Source organism: Zosterops lateralis (genome assembly GCF_965231275.1).
Source record: "Zosterops lateralis genome assembly, chromosome: Z".
Taxonomy (NCBI): domain Eukaryota; kingdom Metazoa; phylum Chordata; class Aves; order Passeriformes; family Zosteropidae; genus Zosterops; species Zosterops lateralis.
Window position 1 is genome coordinate 38214255 of NC_139800.1, and position 20607 is coordinate 38234861.

General features: G+C 37.0%; 1 protein-coding gene across 1 annotated transcript in view; it reads left to right on the forward strand.

Annotated features, from left to right (window-relative positions):
* NAA35 (N-alpha-acetyltransferase 35, NatC auxiliary subunit) overlaps positions 1-20607 on the forward strand; it is a 26757-nt gene continuing 6150 nt past the window's right edge. The window contains exons 1-19 of the mRNA XM_083884539.1: positions 1-55; positions 1266-1406; positions 2498-2531; positions 3930-4044; positions 5139-5213; positions 6329-6496; positions 7897-7963; positions 8686-8729; positions 9272-9322; positions 10073-10156; positions 11008-11122; positions 11620-11798; positions 12855-12914; positions 14230-14336; positions 14563-14629; positions 15901-15999; positions 17549-17727; positions 19334-19470; positions 20426-20493. Of these exons, the coding sequence (XP_083740665.1) occupies positions 1286-1406; positions 2498-2531; positions 3930-4044; positions 5139-5213; positions 6329-6496; positions 7897-7963; positions 8686-8729; positions 9272-9322; positions 10073-10156; positions 11008-11122; positions 11620-11798; positions 12855-12914; positions 14230-14336; positions 14563-14629; positions 15901-15999; positions 17549-17727; positions 19334-19470; positions 20426-20493 (1770 nt within the window). The 5' untranslated portion in view covers positions 1-55; positions 1266-1285. The remainder of the gene's footprint in view (positions 56-1265; positions 1407-2497; positions 2532-3929; positions 4045-5138; positions 5214-6328; positions 6497-7896; positions 7964-8685; positions 8730-9271; positions 9323-10072; positions 10157-11007; positions 11123-11619; positions 11799-12854; positions 12915-14229; positions 14337-14562; positions 14630-15900; positions 16000-17548; positions 17728-19333; positions 19471-20425; positions 20494-20607) is intronic.

Sequence of the window (20607 nt, forward strand, 5' to 3'; positions counted from 1 at the left end):
GTCTGCGCGTGTGCGGCGGCGGCCCGGCCGGGAGCGGCGGCGCGGGGCGGAGCGGGTGAGGCCCGGGGACGGAGCGGGGCGAGGGGCGCGGGCAGAGCCCGCAGGGGCGGCGAGGGGGGATGGAGGAAGGGGAGCCCGCGGCGGCGGGGCCGTTGCCCTGCAGCGGGCGGGCGGCGCGCTGGCCCCTCCTCTGCGGCGGGGCGGAGGAGCCGTGCGGGCCCCCAGAGCGGCCGGGGCTGCGCGAGGGCCGCGGCTCCGGCAGCCGCCGGAGTGACCCGGGGAGGAACACAGCCCGAGGGGCCTGATTGTCCCCAATGCAGGGAGGAAATTAATTTATTTCAGTTCATTTCCCACGTATTTCCTCATCCCAGTCCGCCGAGCCTGGCAGTCCCTGCGGTGGCTGGAGAACTTGGCGGTGGTGACACCCTCACGGACCCGACGGGGACCGAGCTCGGCTGGGACGGGGGACCCCGGGGCGGCTGTTCAAAAGCCTTTTGAGCCTCCCCTTTGTTTTTGGTAATTCCCGATCCCCGAGAGGTCTTCTGGCACTGGGGCCTTTGTTTGGAGCTTCCTCGGCGGCTGTGGTTAAGCTGCTGGGAGCTCGCAGCTGTCTCCTGCGGGAGCTCGCTCCGCACCAGGGGAGCTCGGCACTGCCCGCACCTCGCGGGCAGCGACGGGAAAAGCCTGCAAGTCCTCAGGGCTGCCCGCCTGAGGGAGGTTGCGAAAGAACAAAACTAGTTCGAAATAACTGGTTGGTGGAGTTTAAAACTTACATTCCAGTCTGAACTCGCTTAACTGCTGTGCCGCAATCTTGATACTGCTTTCTGCTGAAGAAATCAGAGGAAAATAAGCCTTTTTTCAGTTTTACAGTACCCTCTTTTGATGTTGCAGAGCAGTAGGAGGACGAGTAGTCTCATAATATAAAAGTACAAAAAATGTGATGTCTGCATCTGTTGTTATGCTTCTGATTTTATTTCTAATTTGACAGTAGACACTTCAGTATGGGTCGGTACGGCTGATGTTTTGGTGCCCTTAGTTTTTGACGTTTCACAGCCTACAAGCTACTTGTAAAGAAGTTATGCATAAGAAAAGCTTTTTCTTAAAGAGTTCTTGTTAATAAGGGTTTTTCTGTTGGTCCTGTCTACCCCTAGGTGTTTAAATAAAATGTCAGTTCATTTCCCATTCTCACCTGATCCTTGAAAAGAAAAAAATATTCCCATGAAGCACTTTGTCTAATTTGTGCAAACATATGGTGTCTCTGACAGGAATTTAAAGGTGCAGCATCATGGTTATGAAAGCTACAGTAGAAGATGATTCAGGATGGGAACTTGGTATGCCTGACAAGATGGAAAAGAGTAATACCAGCTGGATAGATATAACTCAGGATTTTGAAGAAGCTTGTAGAGGTGAGTTGTAGTCCTTTCATTCTGAGAAAACTTGGAATCCTTTGGAGGCCTAAGAGTTCTTTGAGCTCTGTTGAGCTATAGTTTGACCCAGGTTCAAGCCTCAGATGAATGAGCTACATTGATTCTGTGTTAACTCTGAAGTTGGAATTATCATGAACTACCTCACTTTGCTTCCTCTTTCAAATTACATAAAAACCTCTTTAATTAAAGTTTTTTCATCTTAGGCATTTTCTCATCTGCTTTTTTTCCTTTGCAAAGATTTCTTCCTGTCTTTTCTGCCAAGTGGAAATGTCATTCCTGCATGCAGAGTCAACGCTCTGTTTTCTTCTTGTATATTTTTGGATCTCCAGGGTCCAATAATTCATTTAATTCATCAGTGCATCATTTTTCATCTTTGAAGCAAGTCTGAGCTTTTGAACTGATGCAACATGTCTCAGTAATGGGGAAGCAGTTGCTTCCATTTAAAAACAGAGCCTTTATTACTGTTTGGTACTACTGCTGGTTTACGGTTTTTTGCATTGATTTTATGATGACACTAGGGAAAAATAAATATAAAAACTGCATCTTACCACACAAGGTCTGTCGGGAAACAGCTGCCTTCACCATGGTTTGCACTATGGGCTGCAGAGGAAACTCAGCTCTGGCACCTGAAGCGGCTCCTTCCCCCTCCTTCTGCACTGACCTTGGTGTCTGCAGGGCTCTTCTCCTGTGTTCTCACTCCAGAGCACTGCAGGGCTCTTCTCCATCTGCAATTAAAACTGTGCAACTTTTTTGTTGTTTTTCTTTCTTCTTAAATCTGTTACCACAGAGGTACTATTGTTTCTAATTGGCCCAGCAGCACATCCATCTCTGGAGCCACCAGGGATTGGCTCTGCTGGACATGGAAGAAGGTTCTGGCAGCTTCTCACAAAAGCTATCCCTGGTAGCCACCCCCCGCCCAAGCTAACATGATGCAAGTAGAAATGCCTCATCTGCTTCCTGCAGCTTGTTCTCTCTTGGCATAAAGCAGTTTTGTGTGTGACAAGACTACCCTGGAAAAGTTGTGCTAGTAGGATGATTGTAATTGTTTGTTTTGTCCTGTTCCTTTGTAGAACTGAAGTTAGGAGAACTGCTTCATGACAAGCTGTAAGTATGTGTGTGGGATGATTCTGGCTTTTAGGTAAGACTACTGCAAACATGTTAATGTTACCTAATAACTAAGCTTTTTTAGACTTCTACTTTAATAAAGTATTTGAAGTACGTAGAATATCTTACATTCTTGGCACTGTGTATATGCTACATCGGTATGAATGCTGAACATATCTGATGCTCTAAGTATAGCATTACATTTTTCAATGTGATTGAAATTGTATTTCAGAAGTTCATAGCACATCTTCTGATCTGTGATGATCACACTGCTGCACTATTTAATGGGACATGCTTTTATGAAAAAAAGCCAGAAAGATTTTAAACTTGGTTGCCTCAAATGTCGTTATCAAGTATTTGATAAACAATCTATATGATTTAATGCAACTTAAATAACATGTAAAAGCATAAGGTGAGAACTCTACACATTGAAAGAATATTTTAAAGAGAAGGATGTGGTAAAGACCTGCTGAATTTATTAAAGAATGATGAATTTAAATATTTTAAAAGATTAAATTCTTACTGAAGGTGTCTACTTGAGTAAAAAAAAAGTTATATTTGAAACTAATAGTTCAGAAAGCAGGAGCACACTATTAAATGAAAACCTGCTTAAAAGTATGTGCAAGGATAGTTACTTCATTGAATCAAAGCACATTTTCAGGTGCAGTTTATATGTAAGAGCATTTCAGAGCATATACAGCAAATACACTTTTCAGAATTTAAATGTGCCACGTGCAATAAACTTTTTGTATTACAAGGACTGTTGCAGGAGTTCTGATGAATGTCATGATAGTGAAGCACTGTATGTCTTCATTTGTAGGCAAGTCTTTTGGTATGGCTCTTCTGCAAGCTTTTATGCCCTGACTACGAGTGATATGTTGTCACATGCTGAGGGTGGTTTTTTTTTTGTTATCAGTTTTCTTAACATGGCCATTTTAAACAAAGCTGGTATATTCAATATATATTAGTCTATGTCATGTATATTGCCATTAGTGTATGGGGGACATATCTTACTCGGTTTTTTGGGTGTGGTGTAATAATGAACAGCTATCAATTTGTGATTTTAATGATGTGTAAGCAGATGCTATGAAGTTCATAGAAACAAGGGTGCAAAGAGATAGTAGTGGGATATTTCATTCAGGTGTGTTCATCCTTAGAGAAAGGCTAATATTTTCTTTTACTTTTAGCTGTCTCTTTTTCTACGAACTTATTGAGAGACCCTTAACTTCCTGAAAACCGTGAACTCTGAAGATCAGTAATAATGTTTACATACCTTATTGTCTGTGGTCAAAATACAGTGTATTTAGTTTGTCTTCTTGTGTTCTTTTTCATTAGTTTGTGAAGACAATTTTTGTATAAAATAATTACATTCAGCACATTTTTTATTTGTCTTCTTAGTTTTGGTCTTTTTGAAGCCATGTCTGCCATTGAAATGATGGACCCCAAGATGGATGCTGGTATGATTGGAAATCAAGTTAACAGGAAGGTTCTTAACTTCGAGCAAGCTATTAAGGTTTGTGTGAATTTCCCCTGGGTTTGCCTACACTGTAGAAATACACAGCTTTGTCAAATTACAGTTAAGCACAATACAGCATAATTAATGTTTTCAATCTTCTCTTGAAATTTATGTTTTTCTTTTCTTTTGGATAATTAAGTAAAAAATAGTTTGTGATGTTTACCTTTCTTGTTAACTGCATTATCACAATGATGCTAACTCTTCCAATGAAAAGTACTGTGAAATTATTTGGTATTAATATCTCAAGTAAATATATTTCCAACATTGTTTTGCAAGTCACTCTGTGCTTCCCCAAAACGTGTCCTTTATATGTAGATGCATTGGTTAGCTTCTATTTAACCTGAATGGAAACCAGCTTCCTTAAAAAAGCTGGAAATTAACACTTTATCATTCTTTGAGTTTATCAGTACTGAACAGAAGCTGGATAATTTACCAACATTGATAGTAATGATTAACTTTTGATTTATGATAAAGGTAAATTGGAGGACAGAGGTTGAAAGATTTGCTATTGTTTTGGAAAAGAGTAATGCACTCAGAGAGAAAAGGGGTTTTTTTATGGTGAACATTTGGAAGAGAGTCAGAGAACTCCGTAAAACGCCGGCTAAGTAATGTAAAATGTACTCAGGATTGCATACATTGGGCAAATTAAATGATCAAAGTTGCAGCCTTTTGGGTGTTGACCTTTAAGGCAGTAAAACACTACAAATATTTCCAGTTTAAAAAGCAGCCTTCAAAGAATTGGTCCTGTATATTATTATTCCTTGTTCAGTCTTTATTATGATTGTATTATTCTGTGATTTTAGTATGAGTGGGTTTTAAACTTTTCTTGGCTAATAATAAATAAGAATTGTTACTTTAGCATTATCTTTGAGTAGTTTCATGTTTGGTCAGTGTTAACTGATGGGAATGCAAAGCTCTTAAGAATTGAGACGTTGTGAAGCCAGTCAGTAAAGCTAGTGATGTACAATTACTCTGAAGTCTTAAACAAATTTTAGTTTCCTTTTTGGCTTTGGTACAAATAAGTTGTATTTTGCCTGTGTGCTTCCACAGTACTTAGGGTTTTGATTGGTTTTGTTTGTTTCTTTTCTAAGGATGGCACCATTAAAATAAAGGATCTCACTTCACCTGAGCTAGTAGGAATAATGGACACATGTTTTTGTTGTTTGGTAAGTGTTTTTCTGTTCTTTAGGCTAGATGTTTTTTCTTTGAAAATATAATCCTTTAATCCATCTTCACAAAAAAAAAAAAGGAAAAAAACCAGTAGAACTCAGATAAAGATTGACTAAGCAGAAAATACATACATACATTTTAATTTCCATTTAGTTATTTGCATTGTCTATTATGAATGGCTTAATTTTGATTTTTAATTTTATAATAAGAAATATGGAAGATTGCTGGTAGTACCTTAAAACCTTTAAAAAGTTTTGTAGTTTCTGGTTTTATAAATGTATGTTATCTGATTACCTGCTGTGTACTCATATTTGACTGTGTTGGAAGCTGAGTGTGCAGTAACTGGTAGCACTGTGTTGCTCCTTTCTATACAGCCAAAATTGACTGAGTGTAAAAAGCATTTTGAAGAAAGAAAATAAATACATTTAGAAAAAAAGTTGAATATCAGTTACTTATTAATTGCAAATTTTTTGTGTATATGCTTTAAGTTCCTCAGTAAATGATACTCATTATTTTCAGTTACTCTTTAAAATTACACCAATAATGCTGTTTTTTGAAAACATTTCCACTCAGTTTAGTTGGAAAGACATAAAGATCTTAGTATATCTGGTACAGTGTAACATAATTTGCTTCTACTCCTGGTCCCCAAAAGGAACAGTGCTGATATTAAAAATATGGTTCTACTTTATTTTTTGCTATTTCAAAACAGAAATATAAGTTCCTGACAGTGGTAGAGAGAGGGGATTGTGATAAGAAGCTCTGTGTTGTGAAAGAGAGAGAACACGAAGATCATTAGTGACTCGTCCCATAGTCATATGTATTTTCCATTCACTGTTTATGCAGAGGAAGTTTATAGATGTGAAGATCTCATAACATAATGTCATGTCCAAATCATAGGGTTGGACTTGAACTTTGTAAAAGAGGCTTATCCAACGCCAGAATTCTAGGCTTGGAACATCTTGACCATGAAACTTTTTTGGTACTTGGAAGGTTGCCTTGATAAGGAGTTTCTTAATGAGTATTTGAAGCACAGTAAATTGGAAAAAGAATGGATCTATAAAAATGAGGATTTGGCTGTCATTAGTAAAATATTTAATTTCCTTTTCTCTAGATAACATGGTTAGAAGGACATTCCTTGGCACAGACAGTATTCACTTGCCTTTATATTCATAATCCAGACTTCATAGAAGATCCTGCTATGAAGGCTTTTGCTCTTGGAATCCTAAAAATCTGTGATATTGCCAGAGAAAAGGTTAACAAAGCAGCTGTTTTTGAGGAGGTATGTGTTGTGTTCCCTGTCTCCTGTGGGGTTAAATATACATTATACCATAATGCAAGTGAAACAATGTATTAGTGACAAATTGTTAGTGTTTGATTCAGTAGGAATAGCAGTTCATCATCCTAAAAGTATTAGACTGGATACCTTTAAAATGCAGTTTTCCCTAATTGTTGGAACCCTGGAGGCTGAAAATTTCAGGCTTTCTGTGCTAAACGGTGCTGACCCTCAAGCAAGCACCACATTTGACTTGAGGCCTTAGAACAGGCTTCTGAAATTGAGTGACAGCACTGGCATTGTGGGTGTGTAGTTTGAATAGTATTGTGCAATCTCACAGGGTGAAAAACTCAAATTTGGGATTTTAGTATACAGCAATACATGTGAGTTACGATGAAGGACTTTGGGCGTTGTCTGAGTTCTTCTTCACCTTCTTCTTCATCTTCATCAGGGGTTTGAGTGGTTTTCTGTAATTGGTTGATGGAGTCCGCATTGCAGACTTCAAGCAGTTAGTTATTTGGTTTAAAATAAAAATTATTTAGGTGGTATTTCATAATTGGACAGATTGTCCTTGAAATGACCTGGTAGAGATAGAGAAGTACTCCATTTTAACTTATTTCTTTAACTTGCTCGTTAGAGCTCATAGCTCATGAGTCTGTAAATAGATAAGAAATAATAAACAACCAAGTCTGAATAAAAACTTCAACTCCTGTGTATTAATCCTGATCCTGGCAGAGAAAAAAGAAGCCAGAACTGTCACACCCAATGAAGGTTTCATTCTCTCTTCTTGAATACTGGAACCACATAAATATTTTACTCAAGACAAATTGCAAGTCTCGTGGTTAACCATTTGAAATCCGTTTCAGTTGTGGTTTTCTTCCGGTTTGTTTATTTTTCTATGTTAGATAGTCATCATTGTCTTTTGTCTAAAATGTCCATCTGGCAATGGCCTCAGAGTCCTGTTTTCTGTGCTCAGGGCAATCTCTGTTTCCTCTGAGCTTGGACAAGACACTCTGGCTGAACATATCTAAAATGGATGAAATACTGCTTTGCAGCTATAGCTCTTGTAACATTTTGATAGGGTGTCACTTGATGAAAATAAGAAGGGCATATTGGTATTAAGGATTTATGCAGAAAATAATTACCTCAAGCTGGATTTGGGTGGAAAAGTCATTCAGTGTATTCATTCCGAGTGTATTCAACTGTGTAGAATAAATCTGGACTTTTATACTTGATGGAATTAAACAAAAGCAAACCCCCATCCACTTCTCCAAAAGAGAAGAAACAGCAAAAAGACCCAAAACCTATTAAGAAAACAACTCCCAAAAAACCCAAACCAAAAACAAAACCTCAAGCCCCAGTCTGAAAATGTAACTACATATTGCTTTCTTGATTTTTTGTTTTAGGAAGATTTTCAGTCAATGACTTATGGTTTTAAAATGGCCAACAGTGTGACAGATCTTAGAGTTACAGGTACGGTTTGTTCTTTCTTTGTATCTGTCCAGCAGCCTCTTGATCAAAATTTTGAGTGTGTGATTACTTTCAGACACATGTGATTAACTGCTAGGAGTCTCAGCTGTTAAGTTTTGGGGTTTTTTGTCTTGTGGAAATTGCTGACTTGGTTAAAAGAGAGATCAAATTATTCCTCCATGAAGAAAAGATTCAGTTGTCTTGTTAAGTGCCTGAGAAACAGAAGAAGTGCTTTTAGATGTACCAACGAAATGGCTAGGGCATGAGCTCATCATGGTATAGATACAGACTACTGGAAAATGCATTGCTTGAATTCTGCTTTCCTGCCTCACAGTTTGTTGTCCTCTAAACAGGCTGCTTTAGAAAAAAAGAGCAATCTAGTAGTTCTACAGCTATGAATACTTATGTTATTAGGTACATACGAAAGTACATATGTTAATCTTTTGATGCACAATTTTTTAATATGTATTTGAGCTTTCCATTGGTTTATTTTTGAAAAGTTTTTGCACACTTTAGCTTTGCATCGGTTGGTCTATTTTCTGATTTTTGGTTGTCAGACATCCCCACCATTCCTCACAAGATTATTTTTTGTCTAGTCTTTGGCTAATGGGTATGTAAAGCACTTCTAAGTTTGATTTTTCCCCTCGAAACTTCTTTTCCCCTGAGTGGTGTAGGTGTGCCTGGGAATACTTCTCAGCTTTTAATCATGCTGTGATTTTTTCCAGGTATGCTGAAAGATGTAGAAGATGACATGCAAAGACGAGTGAAGGTATTGTTTTCATGTTTGTCCTATCAGTTATATTTCAGGTGTATTTAACATAGGTTTGGGAAAGGGAGTTAGATTATGAGGAATGAAGGAGGTTTGTGTCATTATGATGGGGTTTTTGAAGAGCTGCCATAATGGTTTCTGTAACATGCTTTTAGTTTGCCTTCTAGCTAAATTTTCAGATTTTATTTGTAAACTCTTTAGTAGTTGCTTCACTGGTAGTAGTAGCTGGAATCATGATGTGGAAGTTAACACTGGGCTGGACACAGAAAGTAGGTATACAACTTTCAGGTTTTAGGCAGAGATACTATGTAATGTTAAAGAAGTTACTATTTTCCTTTACAACAGCTTACAATGTAAAGTGTTTGTGCTTTGCTTATTTGTGGAATTCAAGTACCTGGATTATATATTAAGAAATTTTGAATTTGAAAACTGACTTTTTGGGTTATTTAACAGGTGGATATTTTAGAGAAGGCAAAGGGATTTTATCAGTAGCTTCCCTTTGCAATTTTTAGTAAATTATTTGACATTTCTTCACCTTGCAGAGCACTCGAAGTCGTCAAGGAGAAGAGAGAGATCCAGAAGTTGAACTTGAAGTAATGAATTGTTTGCTTTTTTTCCTGGATTTTGTGGGTGTAAATGGGATATTTAAATATGATATAACCACACCCATGCATATAAGAAGCAGCCAGGAAGTGCAACTACACAGGTGCATGGGGAAGAGCTGGCAAACAGGACATGCCATTTAGGGCATGCTGAGGCATTTTGTGTGCCAGTTTGGTGCAGGGAGGGCAGGAGTCCTGTGGGAGTTCAGGGCACCACAGTACAAGAAAGCCATTAAGGTATTAGAGAATGTCCAAAGAAGGGCCAGGAAGATGGTGAAGGGCCTTTAGGGGAAGTTGTACGGGGAGCAGCTGAGGTCACTTGGTCTGTTCAGCCTGCAGATGAGGAGACTGAGGGGAGATCTCATCACAGTTACAGCTTCCTCCTGAGAGGAGGGACAGACATTGACCTTTTCATTGGTGGTGACCAGTGACAAGACTTGAGGGAAAGGCCTGAAGTTGTGTTGGGGAGGTTTAGGTTGGATGTTAGAAAAAGAGTTTAATCCAGAGAGTGGTTGGGCACTGAACAGGCTCCCCAGGGAGCTGGCCACAGCACCAAAACTCTCTTGAGTCCAGGAAAATGTGGACAACACTCAAACACATGGTTTTACACTTGGGGTGGTCCTGTGCAAAGCCAGGAGTTGGGCTGGATGTTCTTTCTGTGTCCCTTCCAACACAGGATATTCTGTGATTCTATGATCTAATACCTATTGCTTAGTAATTAGCAGTATAATTTTATTACAGCATCAACAATGTTTAGCTGTCTTCAGCAGAGTCAAGTTTACCCGCGTCTTACTGACTGTCCTAATAGCATTTACAAAAAAAGAGGTATGTTCATTTGGCATCTCTGTGTTTGCGTTGGGATCCTGTGAAATGCCCATTTTTTGTTATTTAAGATCAGGTAATTACTGTGGTGTTAGATGTGGGAGATTTGAATTGATGTGGATGCAGGTAAAGCTTTGAATAAAGCCTTACAGTGGCAAATATTCAGTTTTTGCTTGGTGGGAAACACAGGAAAGGGTAGTAGCTGACATTATTATGGTCTTGCAGAAAGACAGAATATTCATTACAAAACTTCATTAAAAGTTTTGTACTTCATACAAAAATTCATTAAAAAATACTTATGGATTTTTAATTACTCCTTTCACACACATGAGCAAAACGTCTTGAGTTCAGTCCTGTCCTGTGGAGTTACTTGACACTGGGCAGCATTTTGTCTATATCAGAAGAACTGTGAGCTTTTCCTTCCATGTGATACTGAATTTGTATCTAGACATCTTTGGTCTGAGAAGAGGCATTTAATAGCATTCCATACAATTTACCTGGTTTTTTGAATATGTGATTTCCTAATTGCTGAGAGGGAAGGAACTTCATGTTTTAAGGCAAAAGGATACAACTGCTTCCCCAAGCAGACTCTCATATATTGTATACAAGACTTTCAGTTGTAATTATCATAAAGTCTTACATAGAAAAATGTGTGGCACTGAATTTATGTACAGATACATAAAATACAAAGAATGCTACCACACAAAAATGTTGGATTTTGTTTGGTGTTTTTGTCAGAACTGGTTGTGTAAGCATATCAGAATCTTAATGCCCTTCTTTTTTTTTAACTAACATAAATTAGATAGTCAAAATGTATTGGTTTGTATCATTAATAATTGTTTCCTGCCTTTCAGACGAGTGCAGTTGCAGAAGCTCAGAAACTAATGACTCAGGCAGGTGACTTGCTCTCTGCTATTCACAATTCACTGCATCATGGTATGCAGGCACAGAATGATACCACTAAAGGAGGTATGTATCAAATGACACCATTTTTTTCCTTTCCTGGATATGATCCCTTCATAAATGTAAATATCTTCGTGTATTTAAAGAAAAGTTGAAATCACTATTTACTTTGAAATAAAATACTTTTTATGAAAGTCATTACAGATTTGCATTGTTTGATTTTATTTTACCAGGTGATGGTTCTCCTGAAAGCAATACTGTCATTCCAAAGCCAGAGATAATGTGAACTTTTGATTAAGTGCATTGCACTTAGAATCAGTGTGTATGCCATTTTTAAATAGGGAACAGTACTTCACTGTTTGTACAGGTGTATGTTGAAATGTTGAGGACTCAGGTTTTTTAAAGAGTAATCATTGTCTTAGTTGGGTTGTTGGAGTCTCAGGAAGTTAACTGTTACTTAAAGAATTCATTTTGGCTAATTGAATAATTTGTATTATTGAAGAGGGTTCTGAAAACACAACTTATATGCAACTTTTCTCTGTCTCTCTCACCTTCTTCTTTAGATCATCCTATTATGATGGGGTTTGAGCCACTTGTTAATCAGAGATTGCTGCCACCAACTTTCCCTCGATATGCAAAAATTATTAAAAGGGAAGAAATGGTCAATTATTTTTCCAAACTAATAGACCGAATAAAAACTGTATGTGAAGTAGTCAACTTAACTAACTTGCACTGTATACTGGTAAGCATGAATATTTCTTGTTTATTGCCAAAAATAAGATCTGAAAATGTGACTTGCAAAAAAAATCATTTCATATGTGCATGCTGTTGCTCACTGGAGAGAAAACTGAGCACTATGTATGTATTTGGTATGTTTTCACTGTTAGATACAATTTCAAAGTTTACTATCCTTGCTGATAATTACTACTTTTCTTCTTTTGACAAAAGACCTTTCTTCCTCTCAAACCTCTTACTTTTTCCGTAATTCATTAAATAATTACACATATTAGTGAGAAAGGCCAAGCAAATTTCCGTGGTTGAGGAGCTGTGTCTATGGCATCAGAACATAATTTTTTGCTATATGCCTGACTTTTTTTCAAATTCATTAAGTAGTATTCTGCACATGTGCCTGTAACATGAGGGCACTAAACAGGTGTTTAAGCATGCAGTTCCCTAAATAGGCATAAAGTTAAGCACCTGCCTATATTCTTTCCTGAATAACTGGTGTTGCTCTTAGTTACTGCCTACATTTATTAGAAGACATTTAAATGTTTGAAATATTTTTGGTATCCATGTGTTCACTGACTGATAAAAGAGATACAGTTACATCAAACCTCTTGTCTTCCTATTTCATGTTGTTTGCATGAAGCATCTGGCACCAGTTAAACCTTACCTCAGTTTCAGTCAATTTCTTTAAATCAATTCTCAGTTTTGTTCAATACCTGGGGTAGTTACATCATAATCTTAACAATCTCATTGTATTTTTTCTGTACTATCATCTTTCTAGTTGTTGCATTTGAAAATACAGAAACCTTTTTGTTAAGTAATGAGTAATTGCAGAAAGTCTTCATAATGTATTTTGTTCTGTTCAAGCTATTCATGGTCTTACAAGTTGTATAAGCTACGCTATGTTTGTGTATGCTTTTAAACAAAATATAGATGTATTTACACAGTTGTATATATTTGTTTAGGAAAAAGTGTGTGTGTGTAAAAATAATTGGGTGTGTGTATTTATACATATATAAATTGGCATATTAACCTGATTGGTCTTTTTTTTCTTTTCCTGCATATGCATTAGGACTTTTTCTGTGAGTTTAGTGAGCAATCACCATGTGTTCTTTCAAGATCCCTGTTACAGGCAAGTCCTGATTATGTCTATTAATAAAATAGACATGATTTTCTGTTATTGTTCTAAGTATTACAATAATTTGCATATAAGTTAATAATATTTAAGTGGTAAAAATGTTCTGGTGATATTTAAGTATTATAGAAGAAATGCTTTGCTATGGGGATGATGAGGCATTGAACAGGTTGCCCAGAGAAGTTGTGGATGCTCCATCAAGTTCAAAGCCAGGAAGGTGCCTCTGCTCATGGCAGGGGGTTTGGAACGAGATAATTTTCAAGATCCGTTCAACTACAAACCATTCTGTGATATATATGGAGGCTTATGTTATGATCTAATTTTTTAAATAATTTTTGAATACTGTTGCTTTGATTATTTTTGCTTTGATTATTTTAGTATGTGCTAATTGAAACAGAAAGCATTTAAATTTCTTTTCCTCCACCTTAAAGCTATGCCTGTACACACATTTTTATGCTGCTTTCCATGTGCTGTGCCATTTTGGGGCTGGTATTTGTATTCATCTCCCTGTTTGGACAGAACTTCATGTATAGACTGCTTCTATTGCTACGAGAGTAAAACTGATGGTTGGTGCAGAACAGGCTATTTCTTCTCACTGCTTCTCTTACCTTGAAAGTGCATTATACATTCCCTAATTCGGAATGAATAATTCCTTTTAGGAGTTTTTTTATTTTAATAGGGTGCCCCTAGATGCCAGAACTTCTTTATATTTGATCCTTATTAAACCATGTGTAGAGCCAATGGACTCTAACTATGGGCAAGTAAAATGTGTTCATAGTGTGTGTGTTCTCACCTTTCACTACATATGTTTGTGTAATCCCTGGGTGCCTGACAGCAGAGCTTTTTCTTCAACTGCTGAAGAACCATGTAAGAAAGAGACACAGCACTCATGTAGGGAAGTTAAATGATCATCAGACATGACTGTTGTAAGCAGTAGCATCCAAAGGGATTGAAAAACGTCAACAGTAGTCTGAAGATACACCTTTACTGCCTCCAGAGAAGGCACATATTTTACACTAATCTTCAGAAATGTCTGATTTATCATCTTTAAAGTCCAAGAAATAAAAAAAATTGCATGCACTCTATTATGCAAGTAATAGAGCTGTATTTGGTGTCTTGGGAATACCACAGAAGTGTCAGATCTCAGTATTTCTGAGTCTTTAACCGTGGACCCAGTTGAACCATTTTAATTCTTAAAGTAATCTTACAAGTTTCTTATATGTAAAAGGTACTGCCAGAGCTTTCTATTAGTAATTCTAAAGCATTACTTTTAACTTAAACCATGTTTCTAAAAACACATCTTTACTTTTAGACAACTTTCCTAGTAGATAACAAGAAGGTGTTTGGCACTCACCTCATGCAAGACATGGTAAAAGATGCCTTAAGGTCTTTCGTCAGTCCTCCAGTACTTTCTCCAAAGTAAGTGGATCTTGAGTGCACTTGTGTTTACATGTCTGATGAAAAAATATTTCTGCTTACAAAAGCAATGACAAATGTACAAAAACCATACATTTTGTACTTAGTGCTTATGTATGAAGGAGTCACTTGCTGTTGCTGCACTCGTATTTCTTTTTTTTTGTTTTGTGCTGCATAGACTGGTGGCATTTATAAAAAATATGTATGTACACGGATATTTCCTTTTTAGGTGTTGTCTTTATAATAACCACCAGGCAAAAGACTACATTGATTCCTTTGTCACACATTGTGTTCGGGTAAGTGTTCACTCTAATGACAACATGTATGTGTGTGTGAGCACTTGGCAGATTTGCATACATTTTAAAACGAGACCAGTTATTTTACACACCTGACATGAAGGCAAAATTAAAGAGGTTGGCCATCTTAAATTGGTAATGCCTTTTAAAAAGATGGTGTAATTATTGCTGGTTTTCTCTTGCTTCCAGATTCTTATTTAGCATTTCACTTTATAAGAAATCTGCATCTACTACCTCTTTACAGAGTAGCTTCATGTCACAAATGCATAGCACTAATAAAACCAATATTTTTTTAAATTCTGTCCAGTTTCAATTTTTTAAAAATTGTTTTAAAACATTCCGTTGTTGAATGTGGCACAGTGAAAAATCTTAAGAAAATCAGAATTATTTAGGTTGGAAAAGACCTCCAAGTTCATTGAGTCCAAACCAGCACTGCCAAGTCCATCACTAACGCCCCTAAGTGCCATGACTACACATCTTTTAAGTACTTCCAGATATGCTGACTCAACTACTTTCCTAAGAAGCTGGTTCCAATGCTTGACAAACTTCCTTGTGGAGAATTTTTTCTTAATATTCAGTAGAAACCTCCTCTGGCACAACTTGAGGGCATTTCCTCTTGTTCTGTCACTTGACAGAAGAGATGACGCCCACCTGGCTGCACCCTCCCTTCAAGTGGCCGTAGAGATAAGGTCTCCTCCAAGCCTCCTTTTCTCCAGGCTAAACACCCCCAGCTCCCTCAACTACTCCTGTCAGGACTTACACGCCAGACCCCTCCTCAGCTCCACTGCTCCGCTGTGGACATGCTCCAGCCCCTCAATGTCTGTCTTGTGAGAGGCCCAGAAATGAACACGAGATTTGAGGTGAGGCCTCACCAGTACTGAGTACAGATGGACAACCATTGCCCTGGTCATGCTGGACACAGTATTTCTGATACAGGCTAGGATGCATTGGCCACCCTAACCACCTGGGCACATGGATTTAGGCATAAGAAAATGCCCTAAGCTTTTTCTGTCTTTTGCCCCAAGCATTTTTCTTTGGTAACCTTCCTAAAGGATGCTGACTCAATCTCACATTGACTTGTGTACAGAGAAATTGCCTCTTGCATCACTCCAGAGTTTGCTTTCCTGCTGATTTGCACTTTGTAGGGAGTATTAAGGAACCCCCCTCCTAATATAGACATATAAACCAGGTGCCTAAATAGACATCATAGTATGTCTCCTGTAGTTTCAAAGTTGCATTGATAATTTAAAATTACACTTTTCTTCTTTCAGCCATTCTGTAGTCTGATTCAAATCCATGGACACAACAGAGCTCGTCAGAGAGATAAACTGGGTCACATCCTTGAGGAATTTGCCACACTACAGGATGAGGTAATGTCCTAGGCAGCAAGCCAGCAAATTTTCTTTCCAGGTATATTACTGCCAGAGTGAAGCATGGTACTAAATTCTAAATGAATGATGCAAAATCCTTAAGACAAGGATTCCTAAAATTTAGAACAAGAAATTGTTAGGATGCATCCAAAAACTTTGTGCTAGATGTGTTGAACAAAAACATATTTCGTTTTTTAAGATTAGTTTTGTCCAATTAGTACACTTCAGGAAAACCTGTTGTGATGTAATTTAATGGTAACTGCACAGCTTTTAGTCTGTATCATGCTTGTGATTGTCAGTCTGCAAGAAGTAACCAGGGGGAGATAGACAAAGCATGCTTACAAGACATCTTTGATATTCAGCATATTCAGCCTTATACCTACATAAGATGTAAACTGTGAAATTTTATAATAATTAAAAAGAAAGTAGAAAAACAACTCTTCAAAATATGTGCTCCAACTGATTTTGGACATCTCTCAAGAATGGGGAGAGATGAGAAGGAAAAAAAACACATTTTCTTGCTGGAAATATGTTTCTTCAGCAGTGAGAGTCATATAATAATAAAATGTTTCCCAAGATGCATATGGCAAGGAGAAAAATTGAGGAACTTGGAGTTGGAGGGACATTTTGCATGCTCCAGCTTTTTTCAAGATGGTTTGAGTTTGTTGCAGTATTGTAGCTGAGGCACTGTTTTTTGGGGTTTGTTGGTTGTTTTTTTTGGGTTTTTTTTGGTTTTTTTTTGTTTTTTTTTTTTTGTTTTGTTTTTTTTTTGTTTTGTTTTTTTTTTTTTTGTTTTGTGTTTTTTTTTGTTTTTTGTTTTTTGTTTTTTTGTTTTTGTTTTTTTTTTGTTTGTTTGTTTGTTTTTGTTTTTTTTTGTTTTGTTTTGTTTTGGTTTGGTTTGGTTTTTTTTTTTTGTTGTGTTGTTGTTGTTGTTTTTTTGTTGTTGTTGTTGGGGTTTTTTTTGTTTGGTTTTTTTTTTGTAGCAGATTATATGGATTGTTCTGTTTAGGATTATTGATAACATTCTAACTGTGAGAGACTCTGTCTTCCATACAACTGCCTTCTTAAGACAAAATTGGTCTTAGCGTTATTTTAGTTACTCCTGTGGAACACAGTGTGTTTCTTGCATATAAAGCTTGTAAGTTGATTTTTTCAATGCAGCTAGTTTGTTGGGTTTTTTTTAAGAGAAGTAATTATTGCCAATATAAACCAATGAACAACAGCATATAATGAGTTCTGAGTTTGTCCTCATGTGACTGCTAATGTTCAATATACAAATACATTTAAAATTTTAAAAAATTACTTATCTAATGTTCTTCCTATATTACTGTATAGAATATTTTTATTCTGTGCAGCAGAATTTACTTAGGTGAGTATCTTTCCAGTTTTCTGACAGTTATAGAGTTATTTCCATCTTGTAATCTGGAGCATAAATTTACTGACCCAATTTGTTGAGATGTGATTAAGATTTTATTTCTGTCTTGGGATGCTGTTTCAGTCATATTTTTCCTTCTCTGTCTTTGAGGTTTTTTGTTTTGTTTCTCGACAGGCAGAGAAAGTAGATGCAGCGCTTCATAGCATGTTACTGAAGCAGGAACCACAAAGGCAACATTTGGCTTGCTTGGGCACCTGGGTCCTATATCATAACCTCCGTATTATGATACAGTATCTTCTCAGTGGCTTCGAGTTAGAACTTTACAGTATGCATGAATATTACTACATCTATTGGTAAGAAGATTTATTGACAGCTCTTTGAGGAGAATGTTCTAATTATAGAGAGCTATAATTACACATGTTTAAAGGAGGGACCTCAAATATGATTTTATGAGCTCAGGCTTGATCAACATTGTTTGGTTTACCTACTTATAATATTACAAGTGGAGAAAAAAATTAATTGGTCTCTAGTTTTTCTGACTTACTAAACAGTGTACTTTTTTTCTTGAAATTGTAATTCTCACTCTGTTTAGCTTTTTGGCATAGGGCCTTCTATTTACAGTGAATGAAAACTGTGCTGATTTTGGTGGACAAGAGTATGCAGGAGAAAAGCAATTTCCTTTATTCTTTTCTGCCCTTGTAGTATCAGAATCAATAGTCTTACTGATCTCTACTATTCTGGAAAAGTTCTGTGAAGTTTTAAGTCCCTTAATAACTGCAATCTGAAAGTTGACTAGCTAGTATTAACTTCTTATCTGGGGTATATTTGAAGAGACATCTTCCACCTTTAATGAAAATTACCATTATTTGGAGACAGAATATTTCTACTTGTCCACTTCCATTCACATTAATTACTTTTCAGAGTTAATGGCTTGTGCCAAAAGATAATTAAAAAAAAAAAAAAACAACCCACTATCAAGAGATTCATTCCTACGTAAGCCATAAACCCTCTTTACTGAAAGACTGAAACATTTCAAATGGCACAAACCTCAATGCATTGCATTTCTATGTTGTTTCAACAGTGGGTTTAGTATTAAGTGAGGAAATTAACATTCCAGAAGTTACCAGAAGATGGCAATATTCTTGAAGTAGAAACTCAATAAGTACTACCAACTTCAGTAGGAGACAGTATTTTTTTTACCTGCCCAAATTTCCCTTCACTATTTTTATAAAACCACTCTTAGTTGGAATTGTAAGAAAAAAAAAGAAGCCGTTTCTGAGAGGTAATGTGCAAATGAAACTCAAATTTCTCTGTAATTTTTCTTCTGATTACAACTTCTTATAACTATTACTACATTTTTGTTGTGCTCCAAATCTGTAATTTTTTCTTTATTTTTCCCCTATTCCTTTTGATTTGAAGTCAGTTGAGGTTTTTATTGGACTCACTTCCCCTTTCTAAAAAATATTCTTAGAGTTGTCTCTTTAACTCTGAAAAAACTGCATACGGATGTTATGTATCTGTGGGCTTGGCCCCTTTACGTAATAATTCACAGGTTTTTAGTCCTGGAAAAAAATAGTAGTTACCTTGTTTCTCAGAATAACAAATCATAACAAAACTAAAAAAGGTGCTAACATAGTATCTTTTAAAAGACCCTTCATTTGCTGGGGGAAGAGTTCTAGAAAAATTTGATCTTATAGGAGTTTTGAAATAAGAAGCTTAGACTTCACTTGTAAATGTGCAAGAAGCTTGCACACCTTGAGCTGTTTGTGGTTGAATTTGCACCAGAACACAAACATGGACTAATGTGTTGATTCCAGCCATGCCAAACAAGGAATTTTCATGGCCCATACACATTGTCCTTTGCTAGGATGTGTCCTTAACCTCTTGGAGCAAGTGCCTTGATGCTCCGAGTGCGTGGTGCACTGCAGCCCGTAACAGCTCCGTACCACTTGTGTGCAGGTATCTCTCTGAGTTTCTCTATGCCTGGCTGATGTCTACGCTGAGCCGTGCCGACAGCTCCCAAATGGCAGAGGAGAGGATCATGGAGGAACAACAGAAAGGCCGTAGTAGTAAGAAAACGAAGAAAAAGAAGAAAGGTACACTAGGTGTAGTGTTAACTCAAGACTTCTTTTTTTTTCCCTTCCATGCCGCAATGTAGAATTAAAATTCAAAGTTTAAAGAGCCAACATAGATATGGGTAGGAAAACTGTTGTAATGTTTATGAATGCTGGAGGTAAAACTTGTTAAGAATTTCCTATTTATTTAGTTAGCTTTTTATTTTCATACAGATCTTTTGGAATAAAACAAACCATTTATATTCAGTTTCATTAGCTGTGCTATGTATTGGATGTGTTTATAATTCCTGCAGAATTGTGCTTCTAGTGACTGCAACTAGATTCAAATACTAGACTTTCATCATATTTCTGTAATATCTATTTGGCTTTAGAAGTTCTTAAAGCATGTTTCTAAATTTTACAATGGTGAGTTTCCCTTTCTTTTCCTTGCCACCTTTTCAAGGGTAACAAAAATTGCATATGAACAGCTCAGGATTGTATCAACTAAATTCCCTTTTCTCTAGAAGTTCAGAAAATCACTAATGTACTTAAGGTGCCAAGTGTTTGGCACTAACTAAACACTGGAAGCTAAAAGAAATCTTACAACAATGCTGTCAGGATTATTAGGATAAAAAGTGCTTTAACTTTTTGACCCTAGAAATCAAAAAAGATCCCTGAACCAGGCCTCTTGTGTACAGACTGTAAGTTTGAGGCTGTTGTTCAGTGTTTTATAATGTCATGGGAATACCACTGACCAGTTTATTCCACTGAGAGCAGAATCGTGTTCATGAGACCAGTTAGTGTGTCCTGAGGTACTTTATGTAACCAGGAGCCAGGTGAGCAGAAATGCATGTCTAGGCTTTGTATACTTCAGGTATTTTAAAATATAATTGAGTTATGTGACTTTGTGGGAGTTTGGAAGAACTCCTTTGATCTGAAATTAATACATGTACTTACACTGAATTTAAAAAAATGTATTTTTATGTAAAATTTGCAGTTCGCCCTCTCAGTAGAGAGATCACGATGAGTCAAGCATACCAAAATATGTGCGCTGGGATGTACAAGGTAACTCATTTGTGTCCGTTTGTTTCAATTTTTTTGTAATAGGAATCCTGCATACATGCCTTCTTTCTTTGTAGTGGTGCTGGAAATTAAGTTCAAATTTATAGTTTTCTATGG